Source organism: Sorex fumeus, unplaced genomic scaffold, assembly GCF_029834395.1.
Source record: "Sorex fumeus unplaced genomic scaffold, SorFum_2.1 ptg000129l, whole genome shotgun sequence".
NCBI lineage: Eukaryota > Metazoa > Chordata > Mammalia > Eulipotyphla > Soricidae > Sorex > Sorex fumeus.
The window spans coordinates 2,175,749-2,192,197 of record NW_026606186.1 but is presented as its reverse complement, the minus strand read 5'-3'; the positions used below and the strand labels follow the sequence as shown (position 1 = coordinate 2,192,197).

Here is a 16,449-nt window from a genome sequence, read left to right as displayed (position 1 = left end):
GTGGTCCCTATTCATGTTGTTTTCTTACAAGTAAACCAGTACATTTATGATCTAAAATAAAGAGCCTGTTTATTTCATATTTTCCAGATTATCATTTATGAAAAACCTCACTTCCATGGACAAGCAAGAGAATTTAATGAACACATAGATTCTATCCCTAATTTTTTAAAAGATGATGTGGACTTTGTTGGAATTGGATCAATTCGTGTCATTGGTGGAGTGTGAGTTATATTTTAAGTATTTGATTTAGTAGTGTGTGTATATATATATATGTATACATATATATATATATATACATAAGGCCAACACACACAAAGTTAAGCAGAGCAAAAACAACTTGCCTTCATCTAAAAATATCCATCTTTTTGTTTATGAGAAACAAATAAGAAAATTTTATTTCAAAGACTTTGAATTTTTTTTCTTTTGTTTTTCTTTTTGGGTCACATCCTGCAATGCACAGGGGTTACTCCTGGCTCATGCACTCAGGAATTACCCCTGGCGGTGCCCGGGGGACCATATGGGATGCTGGGAATCGAACCGGGGTCGGCCGCATGCAAAGCAAATGCCCTACCCGCTGTGCTATCACTCCAGCCCAGACTTTGAATTCTTATGAGAGATTTTGAAATAGATTAAATGTAGAAATAATTTTTAAAACTTCAAGTCTCATTCTAAATATGGTATAGAAGATGAGAATTGCAAGGTAAAATTATTATTTTTCACAGATTACAGACTTGAACGAGTTTGACGGCTTTTCTCCAGACTTCTGTTGACTTCGTTGACTTTCTGTGCTCAGGGTACTGCACAGTGACTTAGTCTAAAATCAATGAAGGACTCAAGGGAATACATTTAGCGGTTTCTGGCAGCAAATCAAGTGATGGCCATTGCAGCCAAAATGGAAATAGAAAATACTATGCAATATGCTAGATGTTTAATTCACATACATATTTGATCTGATTTATTGGTAATAATTTATTTCCTTATCCTTGAATTTAAAAAATGTTTAGGAACTTGAAGACCAAACATCATTTGGATAAACACATTTTGTGTTGTCATCTTTTCTGTTGTTCTCTAAGAACATCCATGCTTATTGTAAATCATGCTATAAAATATTTTTGCCTTTTCTTCCATTTGGGATCTGAAAGTCTTTCCCATTAACTAGATTGTATTTTGCATTATTTTCCTAAGGTATTTTGCAACTGTTTTATGAATGTCAAGAAAATATTTTGACTTGCATACAGTATACAAGCACTCACTTTTTTTGACAGCTGTGTGTGTGGGGGGGGTAGTGGAATGATTCCTTTTCAAGATGAACAACTCACAACATTATTTTTTACCATTTTCACCATTTCTCAATTCAGTTGGCTATTTAACTTTAGGTAGTATAGCACCTTCTTCATCTCTGATCTCTGTCCCATCTTTTTGTTGTTGTTATTTTGGGTTTTGTGTTTGGGGCCACACCTGGTAGTGCTCAGGGGTTACTCCTGCCTTTGCACTCAGGAATCACTCTTTGTGAGCTTGGAGAACCATATGGGATGCTGGGAATTGAACCCAGGTCAGCCACGTGCAAGGCAAGTGCCTCACCCGCTGTACTGTCTCTCCGACAAATCTCTATCCCATCTTGTGAAATCTGGTGACAGTATTGTTTTGAGGAATGGGGGTGGGGAGTTGGTCTTCTGGACAGTTCTCAAGAGACTAGCAGCCACTCTGAGAATATTCTGACTAAAAGAGAGAGCCTGATGGTTCTGTGCTCAGGCTAAGGGTGATGTACTGCTGCTCCATGTGTGATGCTGGGGGCCACTGAATCACCTCTGCAGTGCTTGGAAGCTACCCCCAACCAGTGCTCAAAGGAGCCAGATAGTGCCAGGGACCAAAATCAGGGCCACTTGAGCTATCTTCCTATGCCCATCATCTATTTTTATTAAATAACTCCAGATGACATGTAATTTGAATCTTAAACAGTCTGTTAAGAGATTTTTAATAGAACTGAAATCTTAAAAGATTTTTGAATTCTCATTACTTAACAGTTTGCTAATTTGTCCTTTAAGAGTAAAGCCTTCTATACCATTTCGCCTTTGACCCACTTGTATATATTCAAAACATGCTTTCAGTTGTCACATTTATATTGAAAAAATCTTAGAATTTGAAATTTTTATGTGAAATTAATTTTATGTACTATTTTAACAAATAGATTTGTTTTTACAACAAAACAGTAAGATGAAATGTATATTTTAATTCCTGTGCTCTCTCTTCCCCTGCAATGCACATGATTGCATGTAGAAAGTGAGGAGGGATTCGTGATTGCTGAGCTCCTACTCTTTTGTGTTTTATATAAAATAATTTTTGGAATTATGTTTTTATACCTTCTTAACATTTGTAAAAGAAAGAACTCAGCTCTACCAACATTTATTTGGTTAAGCTGCAGAATTTAGAAGTCCTTAATACAGTGGCTTATAATAGTCATACATGGAATCTGTCCCACTGGATTGTTCAGTCTGTAACTATACAGTATATCTTAAGTCATATTCAAGTGGGTTAACATGTATTATGAAACATCAATGCTTTAGATAGTATGAAGTTCTCCATGAAAATGTAAAAATTCATTTGTGTTCATCATTGTGTCCTGTACTGACAGTTTTAGGTTAGAAGTTACGAACGAGACTTACGTCCCTGGAAAGTACTGTGTCATAGTGCTTCCTGTTTCCATTACCACCACTGACACAATGTCGAGAGCAACATTTCCCACCCATAAAATACATAATATTTGTATATTTGTGGCCAGGGCTAATACCCACTAAGTCACACCCCCCACTTCCTCTTTGTTAAATCCTTTCATTCTGTCTTCTTGATCTAAAGTTAGTGAGAATTTTCTTTATTTTTCATGCATAGTAATTAAATAGAGTCACCATTGTGTATTTCTAGAAGGGCTGTCAGCAAAGTAAACAGTATGTTTCAGGACCAGGAGATGGCTCAGTGAGCTCAAGGCCTAACTTCAGTCTCCAGTACTACATCACCAGCAGTGACCCCCAAAGCACTGAACACACCAGCCCTCTGCCTCTCCTCCAAAAAGGGGAAGAGTCTCTGAATCTCAATCTGTCCTTGTAGCTTTTACCATTGACTGATTGTACTTTTCATTAGATTTCACTTTGACAATATAGTCTACAATGTTGTGATGAGGTATCAGGTTATATCAGGAACGTTTATTGAAATAAGTTTAGTGAACATTTAATTATTGCAACTCTGTTGCGATGTAGCAGTTAACCCTCGATTGGAAAAAAGGCTCACAGTATGAAATAATTTATCCATAAACTTGCATCATTTTCCTGACTTTGTCAATGTTAACAAAACCAATGTGTTGCTTTTTCAGATACGGTGATAAGCAGTTGAGTGCTTTATCATGATTTTCTCTATTCATTCCTTGACCTATAATTTGATGAATGTCTCAATCAGTTGTCTTCTCTCTATTTCTAGATGGGTTGCCTATGAAAAAGAACATTTTAAAGGCCAGCAGTTCCTGCTTGAAGAAGGAGATTTTGAAGACAGTAGTGCCTGTAGGGCATTAAGTGGCCCCATCTTGTCTTTTCGGTACTTACAAGCTGTGAGTTGGCTTCCTTATTCTTAAATTTTCTGTTTTGTTTTTTGTCTTTTGTTTTTCCATGAAAATACACTGACTTGATGTCTGATGGAATATGAGGTTATACATGATTAGTAATGCCTGGAAACATTAAGCTAAATTGCCTATGTTTAGATGACTTATTTTTCTTAACTGCTGTGATTATGAAATAGTATTTACCTTTACTATTTATCCATTGATTTGATTCTATCATATTTTAGCCTCTTTTTTGTAGATGTATTGTGCCGGGTATTAGAGAGTAATGAGAAACTCATCACTGCACTGATTGGGAATATAGAAGTGAAATAAAATTTTTCGACTGTATGGCATAGTTGAATTAATCACAGAGTACACAGGGCACCCTGACAAAGGTCATTTACTCCCACTTGAACTTAGAGAAGATGACACTCCGAGCTGAAATTTCAAGTCTAACATTTAATTGGGTGAGAAATTGCTGTACAACAGAGTCACGGTCACGGTCACGGTCCTCCCGTTGTTCATCGATTTGCTCGAGTGGGCCCAGTAACGTCTCCATCATGAGACTTGTTACTGTGTTTGGCATATCGAGTATGAGTACGTCACGGGTAGCTTGCCAGGCTCTGCCGTGCGGGCGAGATACTCTCAGTAGCTTGCCGGGCTCTCCGAGAGGGGTGGAGGAATCGAACTCGGGTCAGCCATGTTGGCTGCGTGCAAGGCAAACGCCCTACCGCTGTGCTATAAAAGGCACATTTTGTTTTAGCAAGGGACTAACATAAAAGAAGACAAGGATGCTGCCACTAGTTTTCCATAGGAGATAATTTCACTTCCAGGGAGATGTTTTAATTTACCATGATTTGGGGTAGGAGGATCCTACTGACCTGTAGTCACCAGAGGTCAAGGATACCATTACACACCTCTAGATCCACAGGACATCCTGTCTCCGAAGCAAAAAATGATCAATCCCCAGATGTTAATAAGGTTGAGATTTAAAAAACCTTATTTAAGTAAAGCTAGGGAGAAATTCAGGATAATAACTACAGAGCCAGATAACGATGGCCCTGATATACCATATTGAAGAGTTGGGATTTTACTTTTTCTTGACTGGACCATGACCCACTAATTGATTTTCGTTTTAGTTAGGATTATTTGTGCTTCAGAAAGACATTTATGGTTACTGTAAAGAAAAATTTCCCATGCTGATGGAAATAAGCCTGGAAGCAAGAGTTCCAGAATGTTACAGGAAGACATTGCAGGGTTATTTCCAGAAGCTGTAAAAAGCAGTGAGGTAGATGTTCTGTAGGATATCAGCGTTTTATCAAATCTTGACCAATTTTGCAGACTTTTTTTTTTTTTGCTATTTTTGGGCCACTCCCAGTGATGCACAGGGTTTACTCCTGGCTCTGTACTCAGGAATTATTCCTGGCGGTGCTCAGGGAACCATACAGGATGCTGGGAATTGAACCCGGGTCGGCTGCGTGCAAGGTAAACGCCCTACCCGCTGTGCTATTGCTCCAGCCCCCCAGTTTTGCAGACTTTGTAATATGTTGAGAGAGCCTTGTTCTTATTATGATTCAGAATTCTTATTATGTAATAATTATGATTCTTATTATGTAATAATTTTTCAAAGTAATATTTACCCATGAAAACTATAAACTACCTGCCATGTTGTTACAAAGTATTTTTGAAGAAAGTGATAGGTAATGAATTAAGTGATAATGCGATTATTGGATCCACCTAGTCTTTCGATGAACACAGGTATAGTGTGTTCTGAGTGCTTATCTCCTTTTCTATCCTTCGGGGTCCTCAGCAGCACTGTTGTGAATTCTTGCTAGTTTGGCAGGAAGAACCATGGAGGAAGAAGTAGTGCAAGGAATATATGCAAGGCCACAAGTTTTCTCTACTCCTATTTTGATTACTTTAAAAGACAAATAGACAAAAACAAAATTAGATGGTGCCCTCATCTTTGTTTTTTGACATTATCACCACATGAATTGAGGAAATTCAGATCATGATTCTTCTACACGGCATTAAATTATTTTAAAAACTTTTTTTCACATAACATGAGACTGACAGCTAAGGATAGTAGATACACGGGATAGATAGACTGCTCCATAGCTGGAAGCCTGCCTCATGAGCAAAGGGGAGAAGGCAGCTGGAATAGGGAAGGGATCGCTAAGAAAAAATGGCTGGAGCAATTAGTCGGGATGGGAAATGTGTGCAGAAAGTGGATAAAGGACCAAACATGATAACCTCTCAGGGTCTGTATTGCAAACCATAATGTCCAAAAGTAGAGAGAGATTATAGGGAATCATGTCTGCCGTGGAGGTAGAGGGAGGGTGGGAAAGGGGGTGTATTCCGGGGATATTGGTGGTGCGGAATGTGCACTGGTAGAGGGATAGGTGTTTGATCATTGTGTGATTGTAACCCAAACACAAAAGCTTGTAACTATCTTAGAGTGATTCAATAAAATTTTTTAAAAAAACTCTGTTTTTCAAAGAAGAGCTGAATGGAAGCATTGTTGATCATAGAGACATTTAACAGTGAATGTGATCACATCTTCCACAATTGACTGTCTAAACAAGAAAATTCATTCACACAAAAATCAAAATACAGATCAGTAGTTGAAATTTCCTAATACTAGAAAGTGTGAAAATATATAAGTACTGTAACTATATAGCTAAACGGTCATGAAATATTTGGTAGAAAGTCTGTAATAACATACACGGGGGAAAAAATGGCACTATTGAAAACTTAATTTTATCATTGCATACAAATATTTTGGGCACTTAGAAAACTTTTTAAAAATTAAAACAAATAGAAATGTCTTTAAAGAGAATCTTTTAGTTTCTCAAACTTAAAATTTTTTAAATTAAAATGTACATTGTTAGCTCATATTTAAAGGTGTGGAATCTTTACGATAATCCTAACATTTGTATAGGAACTTATGAATGGCCGTACACGCATGCTTGCACTTCATCTTCCTGGAGATGATGCAGTACAAACTCTTACTGTTCCCATCAGACATGGAATCTGAGATGTAAGAGATTAGGTATTATGTCTATAATTTTAGGATAAGTGTCTTTAACTCTAAGACCCATGTATGTTATCCACTTTTCCTCTGTTGCAGAATAGTTGGCTATAAAGGTTCTGTAGCAGTGGAAAACTTATTCAGCCAAATGCATATTAACATTTCATTTGTAACTATAAACTATATGGTCTTTTTGAAGACCATATGTGTATAGTAAATATTTCCATAATTTTCAGACCACTTGTAATTTAGATTTATGTTCAATGCAGTTTCACATTAAATATGCTTTTAAAATATACATATGTTTAGACAGATTTGATTTTTATATATTTCCATGTTATGAAAAATTTAAAAATCATTAAGTTGTATTTGGAAATATTTTATATTTTCCGGATATAGCATATGGGGTGGAGTTTAATTTTAAAAAAAAAACATTTTTGCTGAGATACCAGGATTAATAGTACTGTTAATTATACTTTTTACACATGCATCGTTCCAACGCCATAGGCATCAACAGAGCACCCACTTCCCTCCACCAGTATCCCAGGGTCTCCTCCTTGGTCATCAGAACTAGAGATTTGATAGACAAAAATCTCTAGTTCTGATGACTTTGGCCATTTGTTGTTCCCCTATTAAATTTTTAAACTACTTTCTCGAGTTAAGATTTTCAAGTAAAAGCTGTACGTATGAAATATGCAAGGTCAGCGACTTTGAAGATGAGTATGGACCTGTGAAATAGTCACCCCCATCAAGGCCATAGGCCTCTCCATCATCTCCTAGTTCCTACTGCTTCGTCTGTTCACACCAGCGTGTCATTCTATCATCAGAACCTTGAATGTAAGATATACTTTCCTAGAAAAATTTAAGTTTACATTCTTACATACAGAATTATTAGCTGTGGGATTTGAAAACCCTTGTAGTGGTCACATGTCAGTTAAACAGGTAAACTGGTATGTGGCCTCTCTTTCCCATCTAAGCTCTCTGATATCTCTGTGCTACCTCTAACCTGGTTAGAATGAAGTATTTGGTTTCAAATCTTAAAAATTGGGGCTGGAGCAGTAGTACAGTGGGTAGGGTGTTTGTTTGCCTTGCACAAGGCGGGCCCGGGTTCAATCCCCGGCATCCCATATTGTCCCCCAAGCACCGTCAGGAGTAATTCCTGAGTGCAAAGTAGGAATAACCCCTGAGCAATTCTGGGTGTGACTCAAAAAGCAAAAATAAAATAAAGTCTTAAAAATGGAAAAAAATAGAAAATCAACTGTAAGGACAGATAGAAAAGCTGCCTAGTACAGTGCAGTTTTGTAATGTCCTGGCTCTGCTCCCTGGAACACTGTAGATCTGCTAAGGTCAGATTCCGGACATGTTACTTTGGGGAGATGTGATCTGTGTCAGGGGGTGCCTTGGAGAGGACAAGCAGAAATGTGTTCCAGTGCCAAATGAATCAGACAGATCTATTGACTTGGAGTTGCTTATTTTGTCCTAGGGAAAAGTAGGAGTAGAGCAGTGTTTAGACTCTAGGGATTAATTTAGGAATTTCTTATTCCTTGACTTCCTCAGTAAAATTCTCTTAATTTGCTTGTTTTTCCTCAGTTTAAGTACACTAGCTTAATTTTTGGATTTGCTTGTTATGATTTTCAGCCTTTGAGCCTTTTTTCCCATCTCCGAAGCCATGTGTTATGCAGCAGAGACGCTGAACTCTTCTAAAGTGATAGATTTCTCTGATCTCTAGTATCCCGCCTTATGTTGCTCACTGGGGATTATTAGTGCAAGGACCCCAGAGCCCAACTGACTGAGGGATTTTGTAGAATTTAAAAATTATTTGCTGGGTCTAGGGAGATCACTTCAGCATTAGAGCACATACTTCGAATGAGCAAGGCTCTGAGTTGGCTTCCCAGAACCACCAAGGAGAGACCTGGGGGTCCCTGAGCCCCAAAAGACCTGAACCCCAAACTGCCAGGCCTGAGCACCAATCTATTGGTTCTGCGCCACTAGCCCAGAATTGCTGAGAGGCCCCCGCCTTACCCTGGTCCCTAGGGGTTGCTTCTATATTAAAAAAAAAAAAATCAAATTACTGTTCCTTAGCTCCTTAAGACTTATCTTTGGGTTTGTAGGAGCTACGCATTATGGGTTTTTTTTTTTTAAAAAAACAGTAAGGAGTGTTATATGAGACTATATTTAACTATCTAGAATTTTCAACAGATTGAAATGTTCTAAAAATATTCAAATATGAGTTCATTCCATTATTCATTCTTCTCCAGTCAGAACTTTGTTTAAATTTTTTGTGATGAAATTTTAAGCCTTTAAAGTATGGAGAGCAATGATCTAGTGAGCTCCTTGGGCTCACCTGGAACTTGACTTTGGATGTCTGATGTGATCCCCTCCTGATGAAGGCATTTTTAAGTTTGGAGCTTTTGGTTTTTCCCGCAAAGTTGACATAATGCTTTGATACGTAACCTCTTGAGATTTCACCCAGGAGAGTGGAGGTGGCTTACCGTGAGTGCCCTGCCCAGCAGGGATACCATATTGATGGCAGCAGGTCAGCAGATCAGATCAGGTATATTTGAGAGACTTGAAAATAAAGTGCAAAGCAGGTCAAGATTCAGAGAGTACTTCAGAGAGGGGGAGAAAAGGAAGACAAAGTCTGTACGGCACACACACTGTGAACAGAAATTGAAGCTGAAGAGGAGACCGTGTGACTTGGAGAACCCCATGACCTTTCACCAAGGTAGTTGATGGAAATGTTAATATAGCAAAGACACATACCCAAGTCATGTCACCAGACTTATCCTTGGCAATATTCCTTATGCCACTCAGCCCGGGCCGCATCATTGCCAGATTGCCTGTGTTGTCCAACCTGCTTCTCAGCTCCCCCTGCTCACTGTTCCTACCTCTGCACAACTGCACACTGTAGTTTGTCCAAATCATTGGTCGGGTAAAGCATCATACCATAAGTTATTATTTTTTTTTTTTTTTGCATCACACCAGCGAGGCACAGGGGTTACTCCTGGCTCTGCACTCAGGAAATACTCCTGGCGGTGCTCAGGGGACCATATGGGATGCTGGGAATCGAACCCGGGTTGGCCACATGCAAGGCAAACACCCTACCCGCTGTACTATCACTCCAGCCCCCCAACATAAGTTATTTCTTAATGAACACAAATGCAGCTCTGATGCATGTAGTTATGTTGTTCTTCGTCTCATTTTACACTGACACAACACAGTGGCCTATACTCCATCTCAGCTGATCCCTGCTTCCTCTATTCCTACAACCATAACAGCGAGTAGGGAAGAGGGAGAAACAGAGGCAGAAATCACGGAAGCAGAGAATCAAGTGCTCTCGAGCAGTATTTCTCAGCCTTCTTCTGATCTGGTTCCCTCCTGGGGCCCTGCAGCTCTCCTGGTTAGCCCACCCGTCCTCATGCTGCGCTCCCCTCCCCCCATTAAGCAATGTTTACCTGTGGCCTTGGAATGTCCTGGGGCCCACCGGGAATTCATGCAGCCGAGAAGCACCATTCAAGAGCCACCAGAGTGAGGACCCAAAGATGTAGTGCAGAGGGTAGGGTGCTTGCCTTCCGTGCTCCTGGCCCTGCTTCAGTTTCCACGTACGGTCCCCAAAGCATGACAAGGAGTAATCCCTTGAGCACCACTGTCATGGCATTAACTCCCCTCTCTCTACTCCTACTCTGGGAGTCACCAGAGTTGAGTGAGGAGAGGTCTTCATACCCAGAGCTACTGGAGAACCTTCTCTTTATGGTGGTGTCTGACTTGGTTGGTGGCTGTATGTCGTGGTTCCTGACCAAGACCCAGACTGGGCCCCCCATCAGCTATCATCATCTCACTGTATCCTTACACCTGCCTTGAAGTAATTGCATACTTTGAGAAATAGAATTTTGAGCCCTGGAAGTTCATGTCATTAGTGGAACCAAGGTTGTTGACATGGTTCCCAAGTTATTAGCATATTTAAACTGGTCGAGTGGTTCTTGGAAAAATAGTTCCTACTAGCTTTAAATGTAAGCACATTATTTGAGAATCTGTTTCTCATAAAATAACTGGTGTTTTGGTTTTCTTTGGACCTGGCTCTGTACTCCTAGTGATACTGAGAGGACCAGGTGTTCCTGGGGGGTTGAACTCAGGCCTTGCATGCAAAGTGTGCACTTAGACTGTTAGGCAATTTTCAGACTCAAAAGTCACTGTTTCTAAGAACTTGTTGAAGGCATTAAGAACCTTACAATTAGATGTGTGCGTGTGTGCGCATACACACACACATTTATATTTCTATAACTTAAAGGTTTAGGAGAGCTCAAAAGAGATAATGTACATGTGTTTTGAAAATAGAAGTTAAATGAGGGGATGTGAGGTGGATGAAGTGGTGAAGTCACCAACTTCCGTTTTTAAGGTAGTAATGAAGTCGGCAGGTTGCAGGGGAAGAGTAAAAACTACAATTATGGGTTGAGATTATGTTATAATAAAATATGTTGATAGAAAGTAATCATCGTTTATCCTAAAATTTCAAATAAAAGTGACTTAGTTGTCAGGGATTTTAAAAATCCCTGAAAATTAATCAATAAAGTGCAAGAGAATTTTTAAAAGATTTATTTCCACCTTGTTTTGATTTCTCACAATACTGTTTTTCCTGTTCTTATGGAATAAATTTATCTCCCAGAAATTATATGTTAGATTATTTTTTATAATACATTAAAAAGGAAAGAGAAATCATATTACTAAGACTTAGAGAGGTTGGTAATATTTCCCATAGGTCTAAGACTTGATTAATGAACACTGAAGTGTAGTATAATAGAGAGGAAGAGATTTTTGCTTTTAATGTATTCTTTGTCTTCTAATTAAAAATGTCCTGAAATTTTAATATGTAAGGTAAAATTTCTCTGTATTATAGTAACTTTTGAATTAATTTTCCTCTTTATGAAGAGTTTTCTTTTAAAAGAAAACAGTTTTGTAATCTTACCAGCCTGAAATTTTTCTCCCTTAGATTTACATCTGACAGTGACTAAGAACTGAAGTTAGGTGATAGATGTGGACTCAAAATCAATCTCTATTTTTTAGTAGTTGTATTATTTTGGGCAAATTACTTCATTTCCTTAGCTGTAAAATGAGAATGATACTTATATAATTTCATGGGATGGTTCTTTTGGAAGTATTATAGACAAAGCTATCCGGTGTTAGATGTAGAATGAGTTTTTAATTGTTAACTTGTCAAACACTCTTCTTAATTTTATTTATTCCATTTGTGTTAGTAGCAAAAGTTTCATTTTTATGCATCTTTTACATACTTACATTGCTTGTAGCTTTTTACGATATGTAATCAGATAAATATTTTATCATAATTTTTGGAAACTTAATATTTTAATGAGAATTTCAGACTCATAATAAATAATTTCAGTCTTAAATAGATTTTTTAAAATTTCTTAAATAGCTGCACATTTTAAATTTACATAAAGGGAAGTCAGGCAATTTACTGCTACATAGATAGATCTAGAGAGCATCAGGCTGAGTGAACTTAGAGAGAGGGACAGATACAGAATGATCATATATCTCGTATGTCAGATACAAGAAGTATAGTAGGGAAATGACATAGGTCCAGAGAAAACAGAAAAGAAGAGCATGAGAACTGGTCATCACTAGGAAGATTTCCATTGGTGTGGGGCTTGAGGGATGGATCAAGGAAGGAAACACAAAGACTGGGGGAGCGATCCCTGAACAGTCCCTGGAGGGAGTCCTGAGCACCCCGGGAATGGCCTTAAAACCAACAGAAAGAGACAATGGTGGAGGGAAAACTGAGGGATAGGTGGGAAACTGGGAACATTCATGGAAGGATTGGTGCTGGAACATTGTGTACCTGAAACTTAATCATGAATAACTTTGTAACTCAGTCATTCATGGTAATTAAATAAAAAATAAATTTTAAAATTAATAAATTTACATCAACATTGTACCGTGACAAAATTGCATTTATATATTCATCTAAATTTTAAAACTGGAAACTGTATCTAATAGTTTTCAGCTCTACTTCCTCTACTTTTACTATTGAAATTAGACATTTGCACATTTGTTTCTAATACTATTTTTCATGAATTGTATCTTTTGCTGATCTTTTGCTGATTTGAAGAAAATCTTAAGCTTTTCTAAGTATTTTGTTTTAAATACGTTTTCTGGTCATAAATGTCTTTACTTTCTGTCCTTTTGATATTTTAGTTATTTTTGTCAAGAAATTTAATCTACTTTTCTTACATTTCAGCTTATAAAATCCCATCCCATATTGCCCATACCACATCGTATATTTACTTTTTATTTATTTATTTATTTATTTTTCTTTTTCGGTCACACCCGGCGATGCACAGAGGTTACTCCTGGCTCTGCACTCAGGAGTTACTCCTGGCGGTGCTCAGGAGACCATATGGGATGCTGGGAATCAAACCTGGGTTGGCCGCGTGCAAGGCAAATGCCCTACCCACTGTGCTATTGCTCCAGCCCCCTATATTTACTTTTTTTTAATCACAAAGTTACAAAGATATGTATACTAAAATTTCAGGCATATATGGTTCTAACACCAGTTCCTTCACCAGAGCCTGCTACCTTCCACCAATGTCCACAGTGGCCATCCTGCCCCCTGGTCTACTTCAATGGCAGGTGCCACTGTCCTAGTATTCCCTTCCCTGACTTATCCCCCTGTCTCACTACCTGAGTCAGTGGTTTCCTGCTGACGACCAGTTCTCCTGCTCTTTGTGCTTCCTTTCTATTGACTTTGGACATTAGATAGGAACACATGAAACTTTAGTTTCATTTATAATTGGTGCTTATGTGATACCCTATAAGTCTCAACAGTTTATTAACTATTGACCAATTTCCATATATATATATGAAAATAATACGTTTTTCTGGCTAAAGTAATTTCACACTTATTTTTTTCTCTAATTCTGAGTAGCAGCTGTTCACATTCTTTCTAGCACCATTAAAAAATTCTTTCTAGAGCTATCGTTTTTTTTTTTGTTTGTTTGTTCTTAATTTTTTATTAGTGAATTACCGTGGGGCTGGAGCGATAGCACAGCGGTAGGGCGTTTGCCTTGCACGCAGCCAACATGGCCAACTCAAGTTCGATTCCTCCACCCCTCTCGGAGAGCCTGGCAAGCTACTGAGAGTATTTCGCCCGCATGGCAGAGCCTGGCAAGCTACCCGTGACGTACTCAATATGCCAAACACAGTAACAACAAGTCTCATGACGGAGACGTTACTGGGCCCGCTCAAGCAAATCGATGAACAACGGGAGAACCGTGATACCGTGAATTACCGTGAGGTACAGTTACAGATTTACAAACTTTCGTGCTTACATTTCAGTCATACAGTGATCAAGTACCCATTCCTCCACCAGTGCCCATTTTCCACCACCAATAGTCCCAGCATCCTTTCCACCACCCCTCCACCCCACCCCGCCTCTGTGGCAGGGCGTTCCCTTTTGCTCTCTCTCTCTCTCTCTCTCTCTCTCTCTCTCTCTCTCTCTCTCTCTCTCTCTCTCTCTCTCTCTCTCTCTCCTTTTGGGTGTTGTGGTTTGCAATTGAGGTATTAAGTGGCCATCATGTTCGGTCTATAGTCTACTTTCAGCCTGCATCTCCCATCCTGAGCGGACCCTCCTAGCACCTTTTACTTGGTGGTCCCTTTTCTATCTAAGCTGCCTTTTCCCCCAGCATGTGAGACTGCAGAGCCATCATTTTTTGCATAAAATTTATTCTACAAGTATGTGAAAGTTATGCTGTGATTTGGTGAGCCATTAAACAAAATGCATTCCTAAACTTGCTTCTTTTTAGAATTTTATAGAATCTTCTATCACGCTGTTTGAATCTTGCCTAGAAAGTGGGAAGTTTATTGACATTACAAATCAGGAAATTTCTGACCTCGAAGATATTGGCTTTGGCGGTGAAACAAGATCCATTCATGTTAAAAGTGGAGTGTAAGTTGTTTCCCTCTCTTGAGAACCTTGGGAAATTCTTTGCAGTTAAAAATTGCTGGTTGTTCTGTTTTGCATCACGTCTGTTTTTCTTTTCTTTGGGCTAGATGGGTCGCCTACCAGCAGAAGTTCTTCTGTGGAGAACAATACATTTTAGAGAAGGGGAAATACAAATGCTATTTTGACTGGGGAGGATCAAATAATATAATCATGTCAATTCGACCTATCCAGCTGGTGAGTTAAGAATGAACATGAGCATTGCCAATGCAATATAATGGCATGTGCCTGAATGTCTGGCACAGACTTTTTAAAAGTGAATTTTTGAATTGTACAAATGTATAGAGACATGGCAACAGTAGATGCATTTCTGTGGACTCTGTAGAGAGTTCTGGGTATTATGAGCACTTTGATCAGAGGGTTCTGTGATTTGGCCAGTTTGATCATGCAGCAGCATAGTGTTGCCTGTGATATGTCAGACACCCTACTGATCAGTGGAGATAGTAAGTGGGTATGGCTATAGGTAAAGGGCTTCTAGCAGAGATAGACATATGGGCAGTTATACAAGGATTAATAAGAAAATGAAGTATGGAACAGTGCTGGGGCAGCATTCTAAACCTGAAGTTGAGGCTCTTGCCACAGAAATGGATGCATACATAGAGAGATATCCTTATGGATGAAAGTGAAGTTACCATCCAGGGTGTGATGCAAAAAAAGTATATTTTAGTAAGAAGAAATAGTCTCCTGCATGCAGAATCACAGTGTTTTGAAAATGCGTAGACTGTATGGAATATAAGAAACACCCAAAAACAGTAAGGGTGCTTGCGAGGTAGTGGTAAAAGGAGGAAAGGTGGGAAATTCGTAAGATTAGTCCAATGGATATGACCACATGCTTCTTCAGTTCCAATATTACTTAAATTTGCAGTTAATAGGAATGTTATTATAACAAAATTTAATATGTTTAAGGATTTTAAAAACCAGTTTAAAAAAATCAAATGAATTGGGGCAGAGAGATAGTACAGGGGTAGGGCACTTGCCTTGCACTTGAACCTGATCTGGGTTTGAGCCCCAACATCCCATATGGTTCCCCTGATCAATGCCAGAAGCATTTCTGAGTGCAGAGTCAGGAGTAACCCTTCAGCATCACCGGTTGTAGCCAAAAGCAAAGAAATAGAAAAGAAAAGAAAGAAAAAAGAAATAAAATGAATTGGTCAGATAGTTTCATTTTATGTTTTTCAGAGGTATTTTCAAAACTTTTAAAAAATTCAACTAAAGTGATATAATTTCCATTTTTTATGTGTTTTTATATATTTTTCAGGAACCACTTGGAATAAATGAACCACCACATTTGGTATGTATAAAGATAATATTAATTTGTAGTTATTCAATTGTTTACTAAAACACCTTTGGACTCTTACTCTCAGATCTTTTTGCTTTAGATTACTTATGATGGCAGGGCAGTTTAATATACTTGGTATCTGCTAAAGAGAAGGAAGAGTGCCAATATAATCAGTATTATATTGATTATATTGACCTGAATTTGTCACAGTGCCATTTGTTTTCTCTTAATAGAACTTTTGCACTTTGGTACCATTTTAAACCACTGCCTCTCAGCTCTTTGACACCACCAGTCTGTTCTTCAGTGTCATGTTCCTTAGCATGGTGGATTATGCTGTCTTTGAAAGAGTAAACTTAACATGAGAAATGACCGTCTTTGTGTGCCTATACAGTAAATGTGGGCTGGAGCCATAGCACAGTGGTAGGGCGTTTGCCTTGCGCGCAGCAAACTTGGCTGACCTGAGTTCGATTCCTCCACCCCTCTTGGGGAGCTCGGCAAGTTACCGAGAGTATCTCGCCCACACGGCAAAGCCTGGCAAG

The 16,449-nt window shown here is 38.6% G+C and overlaps 1 protein-coding gene across 1 annotated transcript in view; it reads left to right on the top strand.

Annotated features, from left to right (window-relative positions):
• The window catches only part of CRYBG3 (crystallin beta-gamma domain containing 3), a 134,292-nt gene that overhangs the window by 81,862 nt on the left and 35,981 nt on the right, over nt 1–16,449 (top strand). Inside the window, exons 11-15 of the mRNA XM_056138592.1 lie at nt 88–221; nt 3,469–3,595; nt 14,435–14,577; nt 14,682–14,808; nt 15,890–15,922. Of these exons, the coding sequence (XP_055994567.1) occupies nt 88–221; nt 3,469–3,595; nt 14,435–14,577; nt 14,682–14,808; nt 15,890–15,922 (564 nt within the window). The remainder of the gene's footprint in view (nt 1–87; nt 222–3,468; nt 3,596–14,434; nt 14,578–14,681; nt 14,809–15,889; nt 15,923–16,449) is intronic.